The following is a 23,966-nucleotide window of genomic DNA, read 5'->3' on the forward strand; positions in this document are numbered from 1 at the left end:
TATACTGTGCACTGCAAGTGCAGTTGCTCTGCATATGTGAGAAGCTCTGAAATGAGAAGAAGCTCTGCTGATTTCTATCATCCAATCTGGTGCAAGCAAAAATTGTGTTTTTTCTTTTTCTTATTTTCATTGCTAGTGATCGGGTATTCTTTGCAAAGTGAAGCTTTACCTTATTTAGCTGAGGTAACTGCACTTGCAGTGCACAGTATATTTGCCTTTAGTAAATCGAACCCCCAACCCCCCCCCCAAAAAAAAAAAAAAAAACAAACACCACACACACACACCATCTGTATACCCAGCTTTACTCTGTTATTTCAACACTTGATACATAAATCTTTTTCTCATTATCTTTGCAGGCATTGCACAGACTGGGTGCTGTAGATTATGCACTATAAAATGTTAATATCATTAAATGATCTTTAGATTAACTCCGAAGAGAATTATTCAATATAGTTGTATATAAAATTAAAGTGCATTTTTAAAAAATGGGAAGTTTGACATCCATTTCTTAGAGTACAGTACAGCAAGTTGGACCATAGTTTATAAGCTGCTACCTTTAGGGCAGTGGTCTCCAAACTGCAGCCCTTTACTTGTCTTTATCCAACCCTTGGGACACTTCCTCCCACTGACACCAAAAATGGGGCATCATTTCTGTTACTGACATCAACAACGGGGCACCATTTCTCCCACTGACACCAACAATTGGCCACTATTCATCCCATTGACACCAACGATGGCGCACTATTCCTCCCCCTAATGCCAAAGATGCATGGTTTACTCCCACTGATGCCAGGACAAAGTCTACTCACAAAGGCCACAGTCTAGTCCCCTGACGTCTGAAGGAATGTAAACTGACCGTTTGTTTAGAAAGTTTGGAGACCACTGCTTCAGGGGATAGGACACTGACCAAAGCTGGGTAAGCCCCCAGTGCACTTAAATATAACCCTACAGGCTCGTTTTGTAGCAAGCATAAAGGAGAAATAGAGGACAGAGTCAATATTTCCATAGACCACTGGGCTTCCCTAAGCAATAAACCGAGTAGTAACAACATAGTAAACAGGTTTGCAAAAGAATAGGTCAAGGGACCCTAAACAAACAATCAGATGACAGCTTTAAAAGTGATATTGAAGAGTTAAAGGATTTATTTATTTTTTGAAATGGATCTGTACAGAGCAGCCCCAAACTTTCTCTTCTTGAGTTCTGCGCCGACGCTCCTGGCTCCTCCTATCTGTCCAGTGCCCCTATGAGATGCCACTTCCCATGGGGCACTTGTCCATGCTCGCTCCTTAGACCCGTTGCAGCATCCGTTGACACAGACAGTGGGACTCAGCCCTTCCCCCTGCCCCTTTGTCACTGGCTTTGATTGACAACAGTGGGAGACAATGGCTCCCTATACCCCAGCACAGCCAGTGAGACACAGAAGTGAGGAGATGCTGACGTGCACAGTTCTGGATTGAATGAAGGGCTCAGGTAAGTAAAGGGGGGGCGCAACACTGATGCCTAAACAGTTTTTACCTTAATACATTGAATAGGCTTAAGAACCACTTTAAGCACTTTGCGGATGAGGCTTGCATCAGCAGAGGCCTGAACGTCCACCTGGTAAAACTTTGAAAAAGTATAAACAGAAGACCAAGTGGGGGCCTTGCAACCTGTAAAGTAGATGCTTGAAGCTGAAAAACCCAAGAAACATCTACACATCTGGTGGAATGGGCCGTAAAAGGGAAGGAAGGGACTAATTTCTTGAGGGTGTAAGCCCTGAAAACAAGCAGCCTGAGCACAGTATCCTCACTGAGGTGAGACAAGGAGACAACCTTAAAAAGGAAGGGGTGTCTGGGTCTAAAGACCACCTTGTCCCTTTGCAAGACAAGAAAAGGCTCCTTGCAAGAAAGAACTCCCAACTAGGAGACACACTTGACGGAAGTAATGACCACCTTACCTGTGAGATCCGCCAGTGGGATATCCTGATTTATTTCACAAAGTTGGTATTTGAAGTACCGAAAGTATCAGAAATAGGTCCCATAATCCCATCCAGGTTGGAGTGGAATTAACATAAGCAACATCTTGTATAAAAGGTGCCGACAGAGAAGTGCGAAGCCAAAGGTTTCTGAAACAAGAATGGATAAGGCAGAAAACGTTCCTTTAGAATACCAAGAGCCAGATGCTGGTCCTGTCCAGACTGGAAGAAGGCCATGAATTGAGGAATAGAATATTCCTGGAGGACTGAGGTGCCTACTTCTGCACCAGCTAAAGTAGGCTCTCCAGGTGAATGGTAGTTCCCTTGACAGCTAGATTTTCTCACCTGGAGAAAAGTCAGAATGAAAGAGTAAGGAAAGCCCCTATTCTTCAGGCCCTTTGTTTCAACAGCCATATCATTAAAGCCAGTGACTGAGAAGGCAGGGTGGAACTGAGGGCCTGAGGTCTAGCTTTTCTGGAAAGGGCTAAGATTTGTCTACCAGGAGTCTGTGTACCAGGTTCTCCTGAGCCAATATGGAGCAATGAAGATTACCAGGATCCTTTCTTCACCTTAAGGGGTTGAGGGGCTAATTTCACTGGAGGGAATGCATACACCAGTATGAACTGGGACCAAGGAATCAACAGGCATTCACCACAAAAGTCAGGGGATTCCCTGGACCTTGTTTCGAACCTGTTGAATCTGGGGGACCTGAGACCAGACATTGGCAACTTAGGAAGTCTACTTCCAATATGTAGATAGCAGAGAGAGTTTGAATTTGTCTATTCCCACCAGAAAATGAGGCTTTCTTTGTTCATGGCTGCCTTACAGTATCGCCTTGATGATTTATGTAAGCCACAGGTGTGGTGTTTCCCGATTTTACCCTGGCTGAGTGACCATGTAGGAGGTGAGTAAAGTGTAGGAGAGTCAGTCTTGTGGATCTTAGTTCCAGAATGTATGTTGATGGGTAGCATTGACTAAGGATGAGCTCCGGCGTGTTCGCACAGCCCACGTGCAGATCCCGCCAGGAAGTTGGCACTGCGCTGATCACAGGCAGTGAGACATTTCCCGATCTCTGCAGCCGTGCATCGGGACAATGTCTCACTGCCTGTGATTAGCGCAGCGCAGTGCTGACTTCCTGGCGGGCTCTGCACATGGGCTGTGCGAACACACCGGAGCTCATCCTTAATTGACTCCTGTGGGGACCAGGTTCCCTGGATATTTAGGAATATTATACCCCACCCTCCAGGTTTGCATCCATCATTACCACCTTCCTGGGAGGGGAAAGGAACAATCTGCAGGATTCTAAGCTGGAGATGGAGATCCACCGTGCCAGGGAAATTTTAGCCTGCCTGGACAACAGTAGTGGGTGATCTAGAGAATGGATCTCCTTGTCCCACATTGGAGGGGATGTTGAGCTGCAAAGGTCCTGGAGTAGAACAGAGCAAAAGGAATAGGCCCAAATGAGGCCCAGAACCTTCATGCAAAAGCAAAATTGAGGGATGCATCCTTTTCCTAGGGAAAGAAAATATTTGTCTGGGACATGAACAGAATCAGCCACAAGTACTGCAGGTGACAGAAAAGACTGGAGGGTAGACTTTCTGAAGTTGATCAGCCATCCTAAAGTTTGAAGGAACTGGATATCTTATGGATGTTGGAAAACAGAATTATGGCAGAAGAAGTTTTGGTCTTTCACAGCAAAGCATAGAAAGTGTTGGTGTGCAGGAAGGATAGGAATATGACGATAGACATCTTGGATATCTACTGGTGCCAGAAATTCCATTGGTCTGAAAGAAGAGATGACAGATCTTGGGAATGCCATACGAAATATGGAGACACACAGATATCCAATTAGAAATTTGAGGTCCAGAATGGGACAAATGTTCCTATTCGATTTTGGGACTGTGAATAGGTTTGAGTATACACCTTTGAACCTTTCGTCTACTCTGCTTCTTGACCCCACCATCGTTAAGTGAAGGGAACCCTGAGGATGTGGAATTAGAGGCGTCTAGGAAGAGATCTGCGATAACTCAGACACTGACTGAGCGAAACGCGTTAGCCTATGCTTCTGCAAGCTAGTCCTATGAGACGTTGACAAATTCTACATGGACATTAGCAGATGGATTTTTATGTTGTGCAATGACTCAATCATTTCTTTGTGAGAATGATTCTTACCTCTATTTTACTTATTAAAGACATTTATTGAGGATAATGCACTAGGCCTATGCGCTATTTTCTTTAATTTTCCCAGTGTTATCATACTTCCCCACTCTTTGGAGGGCAGCGGGGCATGCGTTATCCACCCAGATGTGTCAGGAAAAGAGCTTATATATGCAGTAGGGCCCACTGCACAATGCAGCAGATTAAATAGTGTGTTGTGGGAACTGACTGAGCAAGCAGACAGAAGACAATTAGATGTGCTTCGTGTGTACTTGGCGGAAACAAAGGGTGCAAGGCAACTACGTTATCACCTGAACAGCAACATTGTGTGGGAAAGCACACCAGTTTTTTCAGGGCTAGTTTGCACTACAAAAACATCCTCCAGATTCGTTCCGGATGCATTCCAGATGATTTTACTGTCATAGGATCCGGTGTGTTTTTGATGCATTTTTTATGTGTGTAGGTGTGTTTTTATGCATTTTTTTGCGTTCCAGTACAGTCCAGTGCAGGAAAAATATAGCATGTTACACTTTTATTTCGGGAACTGGATCACACTGGAACTGCAAGCACTGGTGTGATTGTGAATTATGTCATTGAAAACCATGCAGCTTACTTTCTATGCATTTTGGATAAAGAAAAAAATAAAAATAAAAATGAAATAAAAAGCACTGCAATGCATGTGGTGTGAACTAGCCCTCAGTGAGGAAGCTGACATGCTCAGAGGGCCATATGGACAGTGGAGGCAATGGGGGACAGATGTGGCCCTGGGACCACAAGTTGCACAGGTCTGCTCTAACTGCAGGACAGAGGAAAAAGAACCCACTGCTCCAGATGTATGGGATGAGCCTGAATGGAACCTGACCAGGAGTGCCAGCCCGAGCCCGGTTCCGTGGAAATGCGTGAAAATATGAAGAAAGGCTGCACATTCAGAGGTTTCAATTGCCTTTATTGAATCGCCATATTGACAACAGGGACACCAGCAAACAGTCACGTAAATGCGTTTCACACATACATCTCGTGCTTAATCATTACAAAGTGTTGATTAAGCACAAGATGTATGCATGAAACGCATCCACGTGACTGTTTGCTGGTGTCCCTGTTGTCATTACGGTGATTCAATAAAGGCAATCGGAACCTCTGGATGTGCAGCCCTCCTTCATATCTGCAGGACAGCTTGCTCTCTTGAAATACATCAGACATAGGGCTCATTTACACTTGCGATTGATGGGCAGTAAAACCCCGAAGTTACGCCACATGTTTACCAGCCTGCAACACTCCCCCATTTGCCACTGTGAGATGCACACAAATGCTACGGCTGCGATGCATTGCTTTGTGGCCGCAGCAGGAATTATATCCCCCCCGTCGCACACGGCGAATGGTACTGCCCACTAAGCGCGGCCGATTCAAGCCAAACGGGGCCACAGTGTAACCTCCCAAGAACTCTACGCGATAGTCTGGTATTTAGGAGATTAAAACAGGTGATAAAACGGCCTCCTTGCTGCCTAGCTATTTCTGTCTGATGAGCGATCAGAACACAGATCTCGCTTCAAACAGAAAGTGTAATTAAAGCCTTACTGGCCAGATCACCAGGTGAAAATAAAGGGAAAAAATGCAGCCATCATATAAGAACTGATCAGCTGCAATATAAGAAAGGTTTGCTTTTGGGATTAATAGCGCTTTAATTCCTCTGCCGCAGCAGCAGCCTGCGTTTTGGTGCAAAATGACTTCCCAAAAGGGGTCAGCGATGTTTTTTGTGTGCTGAAATGAATGGGCCGCCCTACATGTGACATGCCGTTTGCCATTGTCCTATGGTGTGACTAGTTGTATGCTCACATACTCACCCTGACCATGGGGGACATGACTCTTCTGGGAGGAGAAGCTGTGACCCCCAGCAATGGAGGTGTCCCCGCTGTGTGGAGATGAGAATGGTGACACACACACAGGACTGCTCTCCTCCTGTCAGCCAGCACTACAGGGAAGGCATCAGGATACCATGGAGACGGAGGAGGGGGCGGGGCTCAGCCTGTCACTATTTATATACAGAGTGTAATCTGCCCATCTCCTAGCAGCAGAGTGTCACCCCCATCACGTGGGAAGAGGAATCTGGCGGCGGACAGAGGTCAGGGACGGGCTCCTCTTACCTGTGTGGGGATGGGCTCCGTGCAAATGGCGGCGATGCTGATAACAATAGAGCGGAGGTCTATGCGGCTCCCTCACACACCGGAGGATCCCTCTCTGCTCCCTCTTTCTGCAGCTTTTTCACAACATAGCTCCTCTCAGCCGAGAACACACCGCCCCCGTATCAACAGCACGTCACTTCCGATACTAAGGGCGGGGATTAGTCTTTAGCGGCCATATTTGGTGTGGGTGCTTCGTCAGATTAGGGACCCGTCAGAATATGTAACGGAAGTGACGTTCCGTCGCCGCCATCTTGCTACACCCGCACTCTTCCACAATAAGGCTACAGTGAGAAGGGGGAAAGCGGACATCTTGCTACACCCACCGGAGTTGTGGGTTTATATTATAGTGAAATACAGTAGTTAGAATTCCGTCTGACTGGTTAGATGTTGAATTTTAAAAGCAGCGACAAGCCTGCTGATCTCACAGGTTTGCTAATAGGACAGAAGTTTGCTGCTTTTAATATTAACCACTTGACCACTGGGCACTTAAACCCCCTTCCTAACCAGACCAATTTTCAGCTTTCGGTGCTCTCACATTTTGAATGACAATTACTCAGTCATACAACACTGTACCCATATGAAATTTTTGTCCTTGTTTTCACACAAATAGCTTTCTTTTGGTGGTATTTAATCACCTCTGGGTTTTTTATTATTTGCACTATAAAAGAAAAAAAGACTGAAAATTTGGTAAAAAAATTAATTTTTCTTTGTTTCTGTTATAAAATTTAGCAAATTAGTAATTTTTCTTCTTAATTTTGGACAAAATTTATACTGCTACATATCTTTGATCCCCTTCAATCTGGATTTCGCCCTCAACACTCCACAGAAACTGCTCTTTTAAAACTCACAAATGACCTACTAACTGCAAAAACCAACGGACACTATTCTGTACTCCTACTTCTGGATCTTTCAGCTGCCTTTGACACGGTTGACCACCCCCTCCTCCTCAAAAAACTTTACTTCCTCGGTCTCCGTGACTGTGCTCTTCAGTGGCTCTCATCCTACCTATTCCAACGCACCTTCAGTGTCACTTACAATTCTACTTCCTCCACTCCTCTTCCCTTCTCTGTCGGGGTCCCCCAAGGTTCTGTTCTTGGACCTCTTTTATTTTCAATCTACACCTCTTCCCTGGGTCAGTTGATAGCCTCTCATGGCTTTCAATATCATTTCTATGCTGATGACACACAAATCTATCTCTCCACCCCTCAACTCACTCCATCAGTCTCCTCACGCATCACTAACTTACTAACCGACATATCTGTATGGATGTCACACCACTTCCTCAAACTCAACTTGTCCAAAACCGAGCTTATAATATTTCCTCCCCCACGTTCCTCTTCCCCTGACTTCTCTGTCAAGAGCAATGGCAAAACCATCCACCCGTCCCCACATGTCAGTGTGCTATGGTGTTATCCTGGATTCTGAACTCTCAACTCTCCTTTCGGCCCCACATCCAATCACTTTCCAAAGCTTGCCGCCTCAACCTCTGCAACATCTCTAAACTACGTCCCTTTCTAACCAATGAAACCACAAAGCTCCTGATTCACTCCCTGGTTATCTCTCGCCTTGACTACTGCAACTCCCTCCTCATTGGCTTACCTTTAAATAGACTATCCCCCCTTCAGTCCATCATGAATGCTGCTGCCAGACTCATCCACCTTACAAACCGCTCAGTGTCTGCTACCCCTCTCTGCCAATCCCTCCATTGGCTGCCACTCGCCCAACAAATTCAATTCAAAATACTAACAATAAGTTACAAAGCCATCCACAACTCTGCCCCCAGCTACATCACTAACCTAGTCTCAAAATACCAACCTAATCGCCCTCTTCATTCCTCCCAAGACCTCCTGCTCTCTAGCTCCCTCATCACCTCCTCCCATATCCGCCTCCAGGACTTCTCCCGAGCCTCTCCCATCCTCTGGAATTCCCTACCACAATCTGTCAGACTGTCCCTAAATTTATCCACTTTTAGGCGATCCCTGAAAACTTTACTCTTCAGAGAAGCCTATCCTGCCTCCATCTAACAACTGCACTATTTTCTCCATTAGTTCATCCCACACAGCTATTAACCTTTTGTATAACTTGACCCTCCCTTCTAGATTGTAAGCTGTAACAAGCAGGGCCCTCTGATTCCTCCTGTATTGAATTGTATTGTACTTGTACTGTCTGCCCTCATGTTGTAAAGCGCTGCGTAAACTGTCGGCGCTATATAAATCCTGTTTATTAATAATAATAATAATAATAATAATAATCTTTGGTAAAAATAACCCAAATCGGTGGATATTATTTGGTCTTTGTGAAAGTTATAGAGTCCAAAAGCTATGGTGCCAATATCTGAAAATTGATCACACCTGAAGTACTGATGGCTTATCTAAATTCTTGAGCCAGAAAAGTACAAATACCCCCCAAATGACCCCTTTTTGGAAAGAAGACATTCCAAGGTATTTGAAAAGATGCATGATGAGTTTTTTTGAAATTGTCATTTATTCCCACAATTCTTTGCAAAATTTAGAATTTTTTTTTCTTTTTTTTCACAAAATTTTCATATTAGAAGGTTATTTCTCACACACAGCATATGCATACCACAAATTACACCCCAAAACACATTCTGCGATTACTCCAGAGTACGGCGATACCACATGTGTGAGACTTTTACACAGCGTGGCCACATACAGAGGCCCAACATGCAGGGAGCACCTCCAGGCGTTCTGGAGCACCCAGGCCAATTCTTATATTTCTCTCCTACATATAAAAATCATAATTTATTCGCTAGAAAATTACATAGAACCCCAAAACATTATATATATATATTTTTTTTAGCAAAGACCCTAGAGAATACAATGGCGGTTGGTGGAACTTTTTATCTCGCACGGTATTTGCGCAGCAATTTTTCTAACGCGTTTTTTTGGAAAAAAAAAACAGTTTTGTGCTTTAAAAAAACAAAACAGTAAAGGTAACCCGATGTTTTTGCATAATTTGAAAGATGAAGTTACACCGAGTAAATAGATACCCAACATGTCACCCTTCAAAATTGCACACGCTCGTGGAATGGTGCCAAACTTCGCTACTTAAAAATCTCCATAGGTGACGCTTTAAAATTTTTTACTGGTTACAAGTTTTGAGTTACAGAGGAGGTCTAGGGCCAAAATTATTGCTCTCGCTCTACCGATCGCAGCGATACCTCACATGTGTGGTTTGAATGCCGTTTTCATATGTGGGTGGGACTTACGTATGTGTTCGCTTCTGCATGCGAGCACATGGACAGGGGTACTTTAAATTTTTTTTTTTTTTTTTTTTTATTGTTCATTTTACTTTATTTATTTTAGTTTGACACTTTACCCCCCCAAAAAAAATTTTGATCACTTTTATTCCTATTACAAGGAATGTAAACATCCCTTGTAATAGGAATATGGCATGACAGGTCCTCTTTACAGTGAGATATGAGGTCAATAAGACCCCACATCTCACCTCTAGGCTGGGAAGCCTAAAATAAATTAAAAAAAACAAAAAAAAAAAGATCCTGGCTTTGATCGTAGCGGTGAGTCGGTAGAAGCACCGGAGGGTGGCGGGAAGGGGGGGCATCCCCTCTCGCCTCCCATAAGAACGATCAAGCAGTGGAACAGCCACTATGATCATTCTCATGGTGTAGGGAATCGCCTGCTGAAAAAGCTGATATCTGAATGATGTCTGTAGCTGCACCCATCATTCAGATATCTCCGCACAAATTCAAGGACATCATATGACGGCGGGCGGGAACTGGTTAAAAATTGCAGAGTATTGCGGGGTATTGCAGAGTATTGCGGGGTATTGCAGAGTAGTGCAGGGTATTGCAGGGTATTGCGGGGTATTGCAGAGTAGTGCAGGGTATATTGCAGAGTATTGCAGGGTATATTGCAGAGTATTGCGAGGTATATTGCAGAGTATTGTGGGGTATATTGCAGAGTATTGCGAGGTATATTGCAGAGTATTGCGGGGTATATTGCAGAGTATTGCGGGGTATATTGCAGAGTATTGCAGGGTAAATTGCAGAGTATTGCGAGGTATATTGCAGAGTATTGCGGGGTATATTGCAGAGTATTACAAGGTATATTGCAGAGTATATTGCAGAGTATTGCGAGGTATATTGCAGAGTATTGCAGGGTATATTGCAGAGTATTACAAGGTATATTGCAGAGTATATTGCAGAGTATTGCGAGGTATATTGCAGAGTATTGCGGGGTATATTGCAGAGTATTGCGAGGTATATTGCAGAGTATTGCAGGGTATATTGCAGAGTATTGCGGGGTATATTGCAGAGTATTGCGGGGTATATTGCAGAGTATTGCGAGGTATATTGCAGAGTATTGCGGGGTATATTGCAGAGTATTGCGGGGTATATTGCAGAGTATTGCAGGGTAAATTGCGGAGTATTGCGAGGTATATTGCAGAGTATTGCGGGGTATATTGCAGAGTATTGCAGGGTATATTGCAGAGTATTACAAGGTATATTGCAGAGTATATTGCAGAGTATTGCGAGGTATATTGCAGAGTATTGCGGGGTATATTGCAGAGTATTGCAGGGTATATTGCAGAGTATTGCGGGGTATATTGCAGAGTATTGCGGGGTATATTGCAGAGTATATTGCAGGAATGGCTGAGCATGGAGGGATGGATGGATGTGTCACTGAGCAGCACTGTGGGCACTACACATGCAGCCCACAGTGGTGCTGCCATCTGATCCCTCCCCCTCTCCCCTCGTACTGTACCGATCGGTACACAGAGGGAAGGGAGGAACCGGCGTCATTTAATGACGCCGATTTGACGGAGCGATCACATGGTAAACGGCCGCGACCAGCGGCCGTTTACCGTGATCCGTGATGGTCAAGCAGTGGAACAGCCACTATGATCATTCTCATGGTGTAGGGAATCGCCTGCTGAAAAAGCTGATATCTGAATGATGTCTGTAGCTGCACCCATCATTCAGATATCTCCGCACAAATTCAAGGACATCATATGACGGCGGGCGGGAACTGGTTAAAAATTGCAGAGTATTGCGGGGTATTGCAGAGTATTGCGGGGTATTGCAGAGTAGTGCAGGGTATTGCAGGGTATTGCAGGGTATATTGCAGAGTATTGCGGGGTATATTGCAGAGTATTGCGGGGTATATTGCAGAGTATTGCGAGGTATATTGCAGAGTATTGCGGGGTATATTGCAGAGTATTGCGGGGTATATTGCAGAGTATTGCAGGGTAAATTGCAGAGTATTGCGAGGTATATTGCAGAGTATTGCGGGGTATATTGCAGAGTATTGCAGGGTATATTGCAGAGTATTACAAGGTATATTGCAGAGTATATTGCAGAGTATTGCGAGGTATATTGCAGAGTATTGCGGGGTATATTGCAGAGTATTGCAGGGTATATTGCAGAGTATTGCGGGGTATATTGCAGAGTATTGCGGGGTATATTGCAGAGTATATTGCAGGAATGGCTGAGCATGGAGGGATGGATGGATGTGTCACTGAGCAGCACTGTGGGCACTACACATGCAGCCCACAGTGGTGCTGCCATCTGATCCCTCCCCCTCTCCCCTCGTACTGTACCGATCGGTACACAGAGGGAAGGGAGGAACCGGCGTCATTTAATGACGCCGATTTGACGGAGCGATCACATGGTAAACGGCCGCGACCAGCGGCCGTTTACCGTGATCCGTGATGGTCATGGAAGTTCTCGGGTGCGCGCCCCAGGGGGCGTGCAAGAGCAGTATTCTGGGATAACGTCCCACGAACGTCCACCCAGAACTAGCCGACCGCGCTGCAGCCTTCTTTCGGCTATGGCCCGGTTGGCAAGTGGTTAAACATCTAAACATTCAGACGGAGTTCTAAGTACTGTATTTCACTTTATAAACTCACTTTACTGTTAAAATGGATGGTGTATGGGGGGGTGGAGAACTATGTATACTTCCCAACTTTTAGAGATGGGAATGAGGGACACCTATCAGCAAAAGTATGCAGGCCTAGGACACACCCCTTGCCACGCCCCCTTAAAGGAGAATTGTACAAAAAAAATAAGGTTGATTAAACCCACAAGTGTTTTTTTTTACCACAACTATTCTTTTATATTGGCTTTTGGAATTTACAAATGCAGCGATTTAGAAATCAGATGCAAGGTTTAGCACTGGATAACACTTTTTGATGGATAAAAAGTGCATTTTATATATAGATCAGACCAAAATGAGGGACAAATGAGGAGGAATGAGGGACATTGCTCCAAATCAGGGACAGTCCCTCGAAATGAGGGACAGTTGGGAGGTATGTAATATGGATGGTATATGGGGGGGGGGGGGGGGGGACTGTATATGGGGGAGATAAGGAATGAATATATGGATGGTTATGGGGGGGGACTGTATATATGTATGGTATATGGGGGGAGGGGATGACTTTATGTATAGATGGCACATGGATGGTGTATATATAGGGGGGGGAGTGCTGAGGACTGTATGTATGGGGGGGGGGGGGGTGAGATGAACCCTTTGAAATCCTGACATACTAAGATCACAAAAACTTACTTTACAAGCTAGACTGACACAGCGATCTCCGACTCCGCACACTTTTTAAAAGAGCAGCAGGGAACGCAGGGGCTCGGCCTTCAACCTCACCTCCGTGTCCCTTCTTCAGCCACCCAGAGGAGAGCACCCTGCAGCATGGAGGCTCCGCCTCTGCCTCTGTGTCCCCTCTGCAGTACACTGAGCAGACGGAGGAGCGGCGCGCTCCGCTGACACTGACAGTGCAGGGGTAGATAGGGAGGCAGCAGGAGCAGATATCATTGCGGACCTGAACTCGGGACACGGCCATGGTGGCACAGCTTAGGCACAGGGAGCCACCGGTGGGTCTGAATAATGTGCCCGGGTCTCAGGCGGCCAGAGACCCGGACACATGTTTCAAAACCCGTACTGTCCAGGTGAATCCCGGACAGGTGGCAAACCTATTGTTCGGGTTCATGTACACGTTATATGTACTGTATAAGAGTGTGACTACAAACCCCAAGAGAGGAGTACTGAACCTGAAGTAAATTACAAGTCTGTGTGCCAGCTTCAGGACCAATGTGCTGAGGTAGCAGTGCCAATATTAAAGTGGTTGTATACCCCTTTAGCACATTTTTACCTACAGGTAAGCCTATAATAAGTCTATAATAAGACTTACCTGTAGGTGAAATTAATATCTCCTAAACCTGTACGGTTTAGGAGACATTCACCTTGCATGTAGCCGCTGACATCAGCGGCGCGTGCGCTCTGAAGGTCCGACGGATGCTGCCGGGAAATCAGAGCTCCTTGATGGAAATGTTGCTCCTCTGATCTATCACACTCCACGCTGATCTGAGGAACAACATGATGGGAGCCTCTTTACCTACCTAATACAATACCGTGTATATCACTAGGTGCACACTATACGATTTGACTGTGGACACTTAGTTCCAATTAAATTGGAACTAACGACTATCTTGGAATATGAGGAGGGCCATCTTGTGGCATTATATGGGTGACAATGACCATTTGTAGGAGGACAATTCAATGTGTTTCTATTTTGACATTTTTGACTATTAACCATGAGTGTTCTTGCTGAAACTTTCCCTGAAGAAGCGGGTTACTTCCTGCGAAACGCAAACTGCGTCGAAATTACAGCAACTTACTGTGCTCTATTATAGGGGAGCCACCGAGAATCTGTATTCAAGGAGTACTAGATGGTTTTGGTTATGTTTTATGTGCAGCTTTTGTGTGTTTTGTATGTTTTTCGATATGTATACATGCGTAACTTTTATCATAAAAAAATACCTTTTGATATTTTTTTGATTGGGTACCATTTTAGTCCTTATATTTAGTTTGTTACGGTCCATTATTTTGTATATTATTGATTAGGATGAGTTACCAGACCTACATGGTCTACCAAATGAGGGTCTCTTATGGAGGTCTTCCTCCCAATTTTCTATTTTATCTATTAGCAAAGCATGTAGGTATAGGACACGCCCCCTTAACCACTTAAGGAACCTTGTATATAATCGCTGTTGTCAGCTCTGGGGCCCTCGCACACGCCGTCTGAGCCAATTAGCAGTTCCGCACGGCCGCGATGGCTAGCCTGGACCTACTGATCATTCAGAGGAGAGACGGAACGGCGGTCTGCCTATGTAAAAAAGGCAGACCACTGTTCTGTGAGAGAGGAAAATGGAGATCTTGTGTTTCTTAGCAGAAACACGGATCTCTGTTTTTCTCCAGTGTCTGCATTCCCCCAGCAGTTAGAAAACACCCCAAGGAGCACACATAACCCTTTGATCACCCCTGATGTTAACCCCTTCCCTGCTAGTGTCATTTTTACAGTGACAGTGCTTTTTCTTTTTTGTAGCACTGATCACTGTTTTGGTGTCACTGGTCCTCGAAAAGTGTCACTTAGTGTCAGATTTGTCCGCCACAACGTCGCAGTCCCGCTAAAAATCACTGACTGCCGCCATTACTAGTAAACACAATTAAAAAAAAAAAAGTCCATAAATCTATCCCATAGTCTGTAGACGCTATAACTTTTGCGCAAACCAATCAATATACGCTTATTGGGATTTTTTTTTACCAAAAATATGCAGTAGAATACATATTGGCCCAAATTTATGAAGAAATTAGATTTTTTACATTTTTTTATTGGATGTGTTTTATAGCAGAAAGTAAAAATTTTTTTTTTTTTTTTTTTCAAAATTGTCGCTCTTTTTTTGTTTATAGCGTACAAAATAAAAACCTCAGAGGTGATCAAATACCACCAAAAGAAAGCTCTATTTGTGGGGAGAAAAAAGACATAAATTTTGTTTGGGTACAGTGTCACAAGACCACGCAATTGTCAGTTAAAGCAACGCAGTGCAGTATTGCAAAAAATGGCCTGGTCATTAAGGGGGTTAAACCTTCCGAGGCTGAAGTCTTTAAAGGAGAATTATGCAAAAATATGATTAGTTAAACCTACAAGTGATTTTTTTTTTTTTTACCACTACTATTCCTTTATACTTGTTTTTGACATTTACAAATGCAGCAATTTAGAAATTGGATGAAAGGTTTAGTTCTGGGAAATACTTTTTGAAAGATAAAAACTGCATTTTATTTACAACTATATAGATCAGACCAAAATGGTATGTAATGGGCAACATGGAGGGAGTGTCACCTGCCTACCCTACACACAAACAGCAATATAAACCTAACAGGTGTTCCAATCCCCCTCCACTTTTGCCTCAGACCACGCTTCTGCCTGTTCCCCTTGCTGCTGCTTCACACATCTGTTACCGACTCAGCCTGCATCCTGACATTGCTCCTGCCTACACAATCTATACCTGATCTGTCTGCCTGTGAATGACTTGGTTCATCTGACTCTGGTTTCTGTCCCCATCGCTGCTGGACTGCCTGCTGCAAGCCTCTGCCTATATTCCAATGGTGCCTGCTCCCCGCCTGTTTGCTATCAGCCTGTGCCTGTCCACTATCTCCAGAGGCAGCCTGCTCCTGTCTCCTGCTCACTGGTGTCCATCTGGCACTCCTGCTCTACTGCTATCTACTGATGGTCTTCCCCTGCTTGATTCTGAGAGTTTGTCCAGCCCTGCTGCTAGCAAGACTAATAGGGACTTGTGCCAGTCTTTACTCCTGTGCTGTGCTAGTCTTAGGTATCATGCCAGACTCTTCCACCAGGCAGATGTCAGTGACTATGTTCATTCCCCAAGGTCCCACTGTTTGTAGGAATGTAGCCATCCTCTCTTGCTGAGATGGACTAAGGACTATGGAGCATGGACTATGGGATTTTTAGAGCAATCCACATGATTGCAACTAATGTGCACCACTTGTTCCAAAAATCCTATAACTAAAGGCAAAACTATTTTTCAGTTTTGGATAAAGCAGAGAGGGATTAGAAACCTTGTCGGTTTTTATTGCTGTCTGTGCCCCTGTTAAGGATATTCACCCTCTCTATGTGTCCTGTTTACCATTATCATTGAAAGTGAAAGTAAAAGAAAATCCCAAATTTTGGGCAGTCCCCAGAAAAGTAGGGAAAATCTTCCAATAGGGACACTAGTTCTGGTGACCTGGGAGTCCCCAAGGAATTCCCTTAATTTGGAGGGATTTCCTCTCACTTCCTGTTTGGCTATGGGACAGGAAGTGAAGGGAAATCTCTGCAATGGGACAGAGATGGTAAACAAAAATCTGACAGAAGCTATAACCCACCCTGGCTCTATTCAAAAAAAAAAAAACAACAAATGTTTGCCTCTAGTTCTACTTTAATGGCTGCTCTGTCTGTACCCCCTGACCACCCCCCCCCCCCCATTTATCGGCCCTTTTAAACTTGCCTCCCATGCATTGCATTATGGTTTTAAAAAAAGTCTCCTGGGGGTATCTGCACGTAAATCCACTGCGATTGCAAATCGTGAATCTTCTGGAGTCACCTCAGACCCATGGTAGCCATGAAGCCAAAATTCGTCCCTTACTGCTACCTCTGACCACTGAAGGAAATCATCCACAAAAGAAGCTTGAGACCACCTTGATCAACCGTTCCAGAGGAACCCTTGAAGTAATCCTAAGGCCCTGCTCCTGCTACAACTATTCATTGGGGGTCAGTGAAAAAAGCCAGCAGAAATCCCCCCCAGTGTATATAGAGAAAACACTCTCCAAGAATGTGAGGGTCACGAAAAAAATAGAGACGTGGTCCCATGGGTTGATCCACCTATCGCCCATTTGTTTTTAAATTAATTCTATTCCTATAGAGGATTATAGTGTTCCTCTGTGGTGCTTTGCTGGTTTTGTTTTGTGTTTCAGGTGACAAGGTTTCTGCTGTTTCTAGGAATATGTAGCTCAGCCACTGGACAGCCTTCCTTTTGGATCTTCTGACCTGCTCCGCCCCACCCTTCCCCACCGCTCTACAGTGGTGTATTTTGGTTTTGTGCTGCCCTGGGCACCCCTTCCTTCTCAAGTGGCTATTCGGGGGTCTCTGGTGGCCATGCAGGGTCTCTGGTGGACTATGGAGTAGTAACCCCCCTCCCCCCGCTAGTCTACCACAGTGCTCCCCGTTAGCCTGACACAGTGCTCCCCCCTAAACCCCTCACTAGCCTGCCACAGTGGGTCCTAAGTCCTAAACATTTAGTGAAGAAGTGCTGGATGGATCATGAAGCCCACAGCAAATGGCTGTGAATCCACAGGACAGGCCTCTCCTGCTTCCTCCTCCCTCCTTTTCATTGATAGTAATAAGGAAAGGTACGGCCACGGACACAGGTTAGGAAGAAGGATGTGGCTGTGGAAGAGAGGGGGGCGGAGGAGCCATGGCTGTGCCCAATCCCGAGTCGGGGAAGGAGGGCAGGGTCTTAGGTTGCATCGAGGATGATTGAAAGCTCCACTCAGCCTGCTGTCAGGTCCAGGTGTAAAGTTAGCAGCGAACAATGTTGGGAATAGTGTATGGATGGCGGGGGGATGGGGGGTGGCGCCACCCCCCTGATAAATGCCACTAGGCAAACGCCTTGCCTGCCTCACAGTAGATACGTCCCTGCTGCCCTCCCCTTTGTTATTTTCCCTCCTCGTGGTCTATCCTTTTGGGGTAATGTCACCCAACTTGTGGGTGGACAGTGGTTGGTAAGATATTACTGCTCGAGTCTAAAGCTGGATACGATCGTTCAGGTTTTCTTGATGTTTCACAGCAGGTCGAAACCGAGGATGGTACCAAAATTCTCAAACAACAAAGGATTTTTTTTGTTTGACTTATTATTGCTTATTGTTTCTGATTATGCGCGGCCTTTCTTTTCCGATTTTTCTTGTACAAAAATAGTACACAAATTAAACGAAAATCGTTAGTTATGTTCACATACGAGAAAATTTTTGGCATTTGTCCCTTCTGATATTTTTGTTTGGGAAGTCTGAATTGGACAGCAAAAGTTGTGTATACACTGTGGGGGTTATTTACGAAAGGCAAATCCACTTTGCACTACAAGGGCACTGCAAGTGCACTTGGAAGTGCAGTCGCTGTAGATCCGAGGGGGTCATGCAAGGAAAATGAAAAACATCATTTTTAGCTTGCACATGATTGGATGATAAAATCAGCAGAGCTTCCCCTCATTTCAGATCTACCCCTCAGATTTACAGCGACTGCACTTCCAAGTGCACTTTCAGTGCCCTTGTAGCGCAAAGTGGATTTGCCTTTCGTAAATAACCCCCTATATGTTTCTGGTACAGGATTTTTCTTCCAATTTTTTCATAGTGTGTACCCCACTTTAGGGTCCATTCACATGAGAATGCACAGCTTTTGCTAGACACACATGGGTGTCATTAATTGGTAATGGCACCCCAAACACATCTATCAAACATGGTGCGTTTGCAGCCACCATACCACGTTACTAGAGTACCATGCGGTCAGGTTTTAAAAAGTAGCCCCTTACTATTTTCACGTTCCTGTGTGTCTGGCAGCTCATCAAAATAAATGGGCTGTCAAAAACGGAACGCATTTTCTAGTGTGATATGCCCCTTGAAAGGTTAATTTCATAATTTACCAGACCCTACGGGTCAATGCGCATAGATACTGATCACAGCTCAGTAGGACACCAATCTGTATTGCTGCCTGTGTGGGACTCCAGACGATCATCGGCTCCCGGCTGTCTCTGTAGCATGTTTTTTGGGTACATACTGTATCTGGTTTTGTTTTTAGTTGATTTTTTGCAAACAGAACGATTGTATGTCATTTTACAGGTACATACTCGCTTTATGTCACTTTACATTGTGTGTAAAGCCTCGTACACACGATCAGATTTTCGGACGACCGTTCATCTGTTTTTTGTTGCATGCTAGTCTCATGTCGAAAGTGAAGAAGCTACTCACAATACGAAAATTCTCGTACACCTGAATACAACGTCAGAAGTGATGTAATGTGTTGAATAGTTTTGTATGTATTCTTTCGTTTCTGAGCATGCGCAGTCTTGCTCTTGCGATTTTTTTCGTATGAAAACCGTACTAATTAAAACGAAAATCGGACGTTGAGTTCACATAGGAAAATATTTTTATAGTCTGCACATCAAGCTTTTGTCGGATGAAAAAACTGAATCGGCTGTCGAAAGCACATACTAACGATCCGAAAATCAGCAGATCGATCGTCGGACAAAATTTTACTTCTGATTTTCGTATAGTGTGTACGGGCCTTTAACTTTTATTAGCCTAGAAATATGTAATTAGACAGCGGACCTAAGGGGTTATTTACTAAAGGCAAATCCACTCTGCACTACAAGTGCACTTGGAAGTGCAGTCGCTTTAGATCTGAGGGGAAGATCTGAAATGAGGGGAAGCTCTGCTGATTTTATCATCCAATCATGTGCAAGCTAAAATGCTGTTTTTTATTTTCCTCGCATGTCTCCCTCAGATCTACAATGACTGCTCTTCCAAGTGCACTTGTAGTGCAAAGTGTATTTGCCTTTAATAAACCCCCTAGTCTTTAATCAATTATCTCTTTCTCATGGTATTCAGAGAGTTTCAGGTGCAGCAGTCTTTACATTTGATTGGCCAGCGCACTCTTCTTTTTTATATATTTTTAGTGCTTGTGACATAATAGAGCTTTTTAATTTTCATAGAGCTATAGAGTAACCACTTGACCTCCAGAAGATTTACCCCCTTTCATAACCAGGCCATTTTTTGAGGTACAGCACTGCGCTATTTTAAATGACAATTGCATGGTTGTGCAATGCTGTACCAAAAAAATGTATGTCATTTTTTTTTTTTTACCACAAATAGAACTTTCTTTTGGTGGTATTTATTTACCACTGGGGTGTTTTTTTTTAACAATATTTTTTTCTTTTCTGCTATAAAACATATCCAAGAATTTTTTTGTAAAAATGAAATTTCTTCATACATGTAGGCCAATATGTATTCTGCTACATATTTTTGGTAAAAAAAAAAAAATTCTATTAAGTGTATATTGATTGGTTTGAGCAAAAGTTCTAGTGTCTACAATTTATGGGATATATACAGGAATTTGTATTTATTTATTTATTTTTATACTAGTAATGGCGACAATCAGTGACTTATAGCAGGACTGTGATATTACAGCAGACAATGTGACACTAACTGACACTTTGTGGGAACCAGTGACACTAATACAGTGATCAGTGTTAACAATATGCACTGTCACTGTACTAATTACACTGACTGGAAAGGGGTTAAACATCTAGGGAGAGCAAAGGGTTAAATGTGTGCCTAACCAGCTTTTATTTTTTTTACCAAGCCATGTGATGGAATTTCTTTCCCTGCTTTGCGTCACATCCCCGCTGGGAGGACGGAGCACTGCATTGTTTACATAAGCAGAGCTCCGCCCTGTGTCTTTCCTAGCCGATCAGTTGGTACCGGAGGACATCCAATGGATGGGACCTGCTGATCGGCATCTGCCGTGACTAAGCAGAAACGGCACACGCACCCCCTAGGCGGAAGTGCAGATTCATGTATACTCGATATCATTGGTGTGCACAGCCTATTGTATTAGGGTGTACACCCCAGAGCACAAACACACATGCGTGTAAATCAGCAGAGTCGTGGAAGGTGTGAGCAGAGCAGAGATTGGTGCCAATAGAATCAGTAGTTTTTATTTTTTGTATTTTTTACAATTTTATTTTTGTCATTCTTTTTTTATAAAATTATTAGTTTTAATTTTTTTTTACAATTTTTAAGGAGCCCCGTTGAGGGGGTTTTGGTGAAATATCAAGGGTCTAAACAGACCCCTGATGTCTCACAAACAAAACATACTTTACTATGCTTCAGTTAAGAATGAACACAGGAGCAGTACAGATCACTCACTGTGTTCATTCAGAAAAGGAAGGGGTAAATGAAATATTTACCGGCTCCTTCCCCCACTCTCCATCCTGAAACATCCCCCGGAGCAGCTGGCGGGATAGGAGAGAAGCTGGCAGCACTGCAGGGGGAGACAGGGGGCGCCAGGAAGCAGGGAGAATCAGCACCGCGTGGGGTGATTAGGGTGTGCCCAGGCACACCCTCTGCGCACACCTATGCACTATATTACCAAAAGTATTGGGACACATGCCTTTACATGCAAGGTCCATAAAGACATGGATGATTGGGGTGGAGGAACTTGACTGGCCTGCACAGAGTCCTGACCTCAACCCGATAGAACACCTTTGGGATGAATTAGAGCGGAGATTGCGAGCCAGACCTTCTCGTCCACATCAGTGCCTGACCTCACAAAAATTTGCTTCTGGAAGAATAATCAAACATTCCAATAGACACTCCTAAACCTTGTGGACAGCCTTCCCAGAAGAGTTGAAGCTGTTATAGCTGCAAAGGGTGGGCCAATCTCTAAAGACTAAGACTGGGATGCAATCAAAGTTCATGTGCGTGTGAAGGCAGGTGTCCCAATACTTCTGGTAATATAGAGTATCTGTGATTCTGCACAGAGCGGCCGCCCTATGGCATAAAATCTGCTCTTTGGCGGTCAGAAGGGATCTGTCCTCACCTGGACTGGTTCTTTGCTTGTCTTTGGCTCCCCAGTGCCGCTATGTTGACTATGGGAAGCCGGCTGTGCTTTGTGCAGGGTTCCCTAGCCCTATGGCACCTGGGGGGGGACTTCCGCTCAGATTGCCTAGATATTCCCAGCAGAAGTAGGGGTGGGCACCCCCCAAATTTACGTACCTTCTTCCCCAAAAAAACTTCAATATGGAGAAACTAAATGTGGGGGGGATAAGTGGATCTTCCCTTTTTATTTAATGTTCCGCTCTAATGGGATGGTATGATGGGTGATAGTGGGGTATACAATCCTGTTATAAAGATGGACAGGAAAGGTGTAGATTAGCAGTGTGGGGGTGTACTCATAGACCACACAGCCCGAGCCAATACAGAGGGATGGGGCGGTGCTTTGTTGGACAATGCTCCACTTATACACAGGGAGGGGGCGGGGCTTGGCAGAGTGCGACTGACAATCACACAGTTCACTAACACAGGGACCGGACTTGCCAATCACACAGTCTAATTACACAATGAGGGGGCGGGGCTTAGCGCAGTGCGAGTGACAGACACACAACCCCACTTACACAGGGAAGGGCGGGGCCTAGCAGAGTGCCGAGGACAGGCATACGACCCACTAATACAGGGGCGGGGCTTAGCCGAGTGCGGCTTTTTTTTAGAGGAGTTCTGCTGACAGGCACCCAGTCCAATTCTACAGGGACTGGGCGGGGCCTAGCGTAGGACAGGCGCACAATGCACTAACATAGGGGCGTGGCTTAGCGGAGTGCGACTGACAGGCACACAGAACGACTACACGGGGGCGGGGCCTTAGCGGCGTGCGGACAACCTACACACAGCCCACTAACACAGGGAGGGGCGTGGTCTAGCGGAGTGCGGCTGACAGACACACGGGGATTAGGGCGGAGCTTAGCAGAAAGAGTGAGCGAAGCCAAAGCCGGCCCGGAGCTCGCAGCAGCCCCGGGGAGATGAGCAGGCTGAGCGTGCCGGGGGATGGTGCAGCGCTATGAATATACATGGGGGTCATGGCACAACCGGCGGAGCCGAGGACAGCGAATCTCCTCCCGGGATGAGCGATGACATGGAGGTGAATCATGACGGCTGTAGGAAGAGAGGAGCACCGAGCATCCCTCCGCCGTGCTACCCGCTCCTCCCCGGGACACACAGCTTCACCGAGGACGGTTCATGGAGCCGATCATCTCCCGGAGAGCAGCCGAGCCTCTCGCCCCGAACCTCCCAGTCCTCTCGCCCCATGCTGGCCGCCGTCTTCGTCTTATTGCTCCTCTCTGTGTATCCTCTATGGCGGCAGCAGCAGCGGGGTCAGTCCGAAGGATCCCCGGGAGGGCAGCTGAGCCTCACCGTCCTCATACTGTCCATCGCCGTCTACCTGGGCTGTGCCCTGTGTGCCCTGATCATCGGATCACTGTGTGCCCTCTACTGGACCGCCAGATCCACCCCACCACCAGACTTCACCCGGGCCAGGACCCCCCGACAGGTGAGACCCGGCTATGATCATTGTATACAGGACCCATTCACATCATCACCGGATGTCCGAATCTTACACTTCATACCGACACATTGGAACAAAGTAGGCTAGGATGGATGGATGTGTACACAGCAGAGTATGGTACTATGTGCTGCCCCCTCATCCGGACCCCCCCGCTGCCCCCCCTCATCCGGACCCCCCAGCTGCCCCCCTCCCACCCGGGACCCCCGCTACCCCCCTCACCTGGACCCCGGCTACCCCATCCCAACCCCGCTACCCCCTCATCCTGCTCCGCTACCCCCTCATTCCGCCCCGCTATACCCCCACCCCGCTACCCCATCCTGCTACCCCTCACCTTGACCCCCTACCCCCTCATCCCGACCCGCTACACCCTCATCCCGACCCTCCACCCTCTCATCCAGACCCGCTATACCCCATCCTGCTACCCCTCACCTTGACCCGCTACCCCCTCCTGCTACCCCTCACCTTGACCCGCTACCCCCTCATCCCGACCCGCTATACCCCATCTCGCTACCCCCTCATCCAAACCCACTATACCCCATCCTGCTACCCCTCACCTTGACCCCTACCCCCTCATCCCGACCTGCTACACCCCCATCCCGCTACCCCTTCATCCCGACCCTCCACCCTCTCATCCAGACCCGCTGTACCTCATCTCGCTACCCCTCACCTTGACCACCTACCCCCCT

General features: G+C 45.7%; 2 protein-coding genes across 3 annotated transcripts in view; one reads left to right on the forward strand and one right to left on the reverse strand.

Annotated features, from left to right (window-relative positions):
• Positions 1-6,458, reverse strand: part of CFAP97 (cilia and flagella associated protein 97) — a 126,441-nt gene extending 119,983 nt beyond the window's left edge. The window contains exon 1 of one of the 2 annotated variants that reach the window (XM_073607356.1): positions 5,953-6,213. The gene's annotated coding sequence lies outside the window, so the exon portion shown is untranslated. Of the gene's footprint in view, positions 1-5,952; positions 6,214-6,252 lie in introns of those variants that run through there. The other variant, XM_073607349.1, reaches the window with a different exon arrangement.
• Positions 6,459-22,596: 16,138 nt separating this feature from the next.
• Positions 22,597-23,966, forward strand: part of SNX25 (sorting nexin 25) — a 254,772-nt gene continuing 253,402 nt past the window's right edge. The window contains exon 1 of the mRNA XM_073607376.1: positions 22,597-23,265. Within this exon, the coding sequence (XP_073463477.1) occupies positions 22,777-23,265 (489 nt within the window). The 5' untranslated portion in view covers positions 22,597-22,776. The remainder of the gene's footprint in view (positions 23,266-23,966) is intronic.

The sequence above is a fragment of the Aquarana catesbeiana genome, linkage group LG01 (genome assembly GCF_042186555.1).
Source record: "Aquarana catesbeiana isolate 2022-GZ linkage group LG01, ASM4218655v1, whole genome shotgun sequence".
Lineage (NCBI taxonomy): Eukaryota > Metazoa > Chordata > Amphibia > Anura > Ranidae > Aquarana > Aquarana catesbeiana.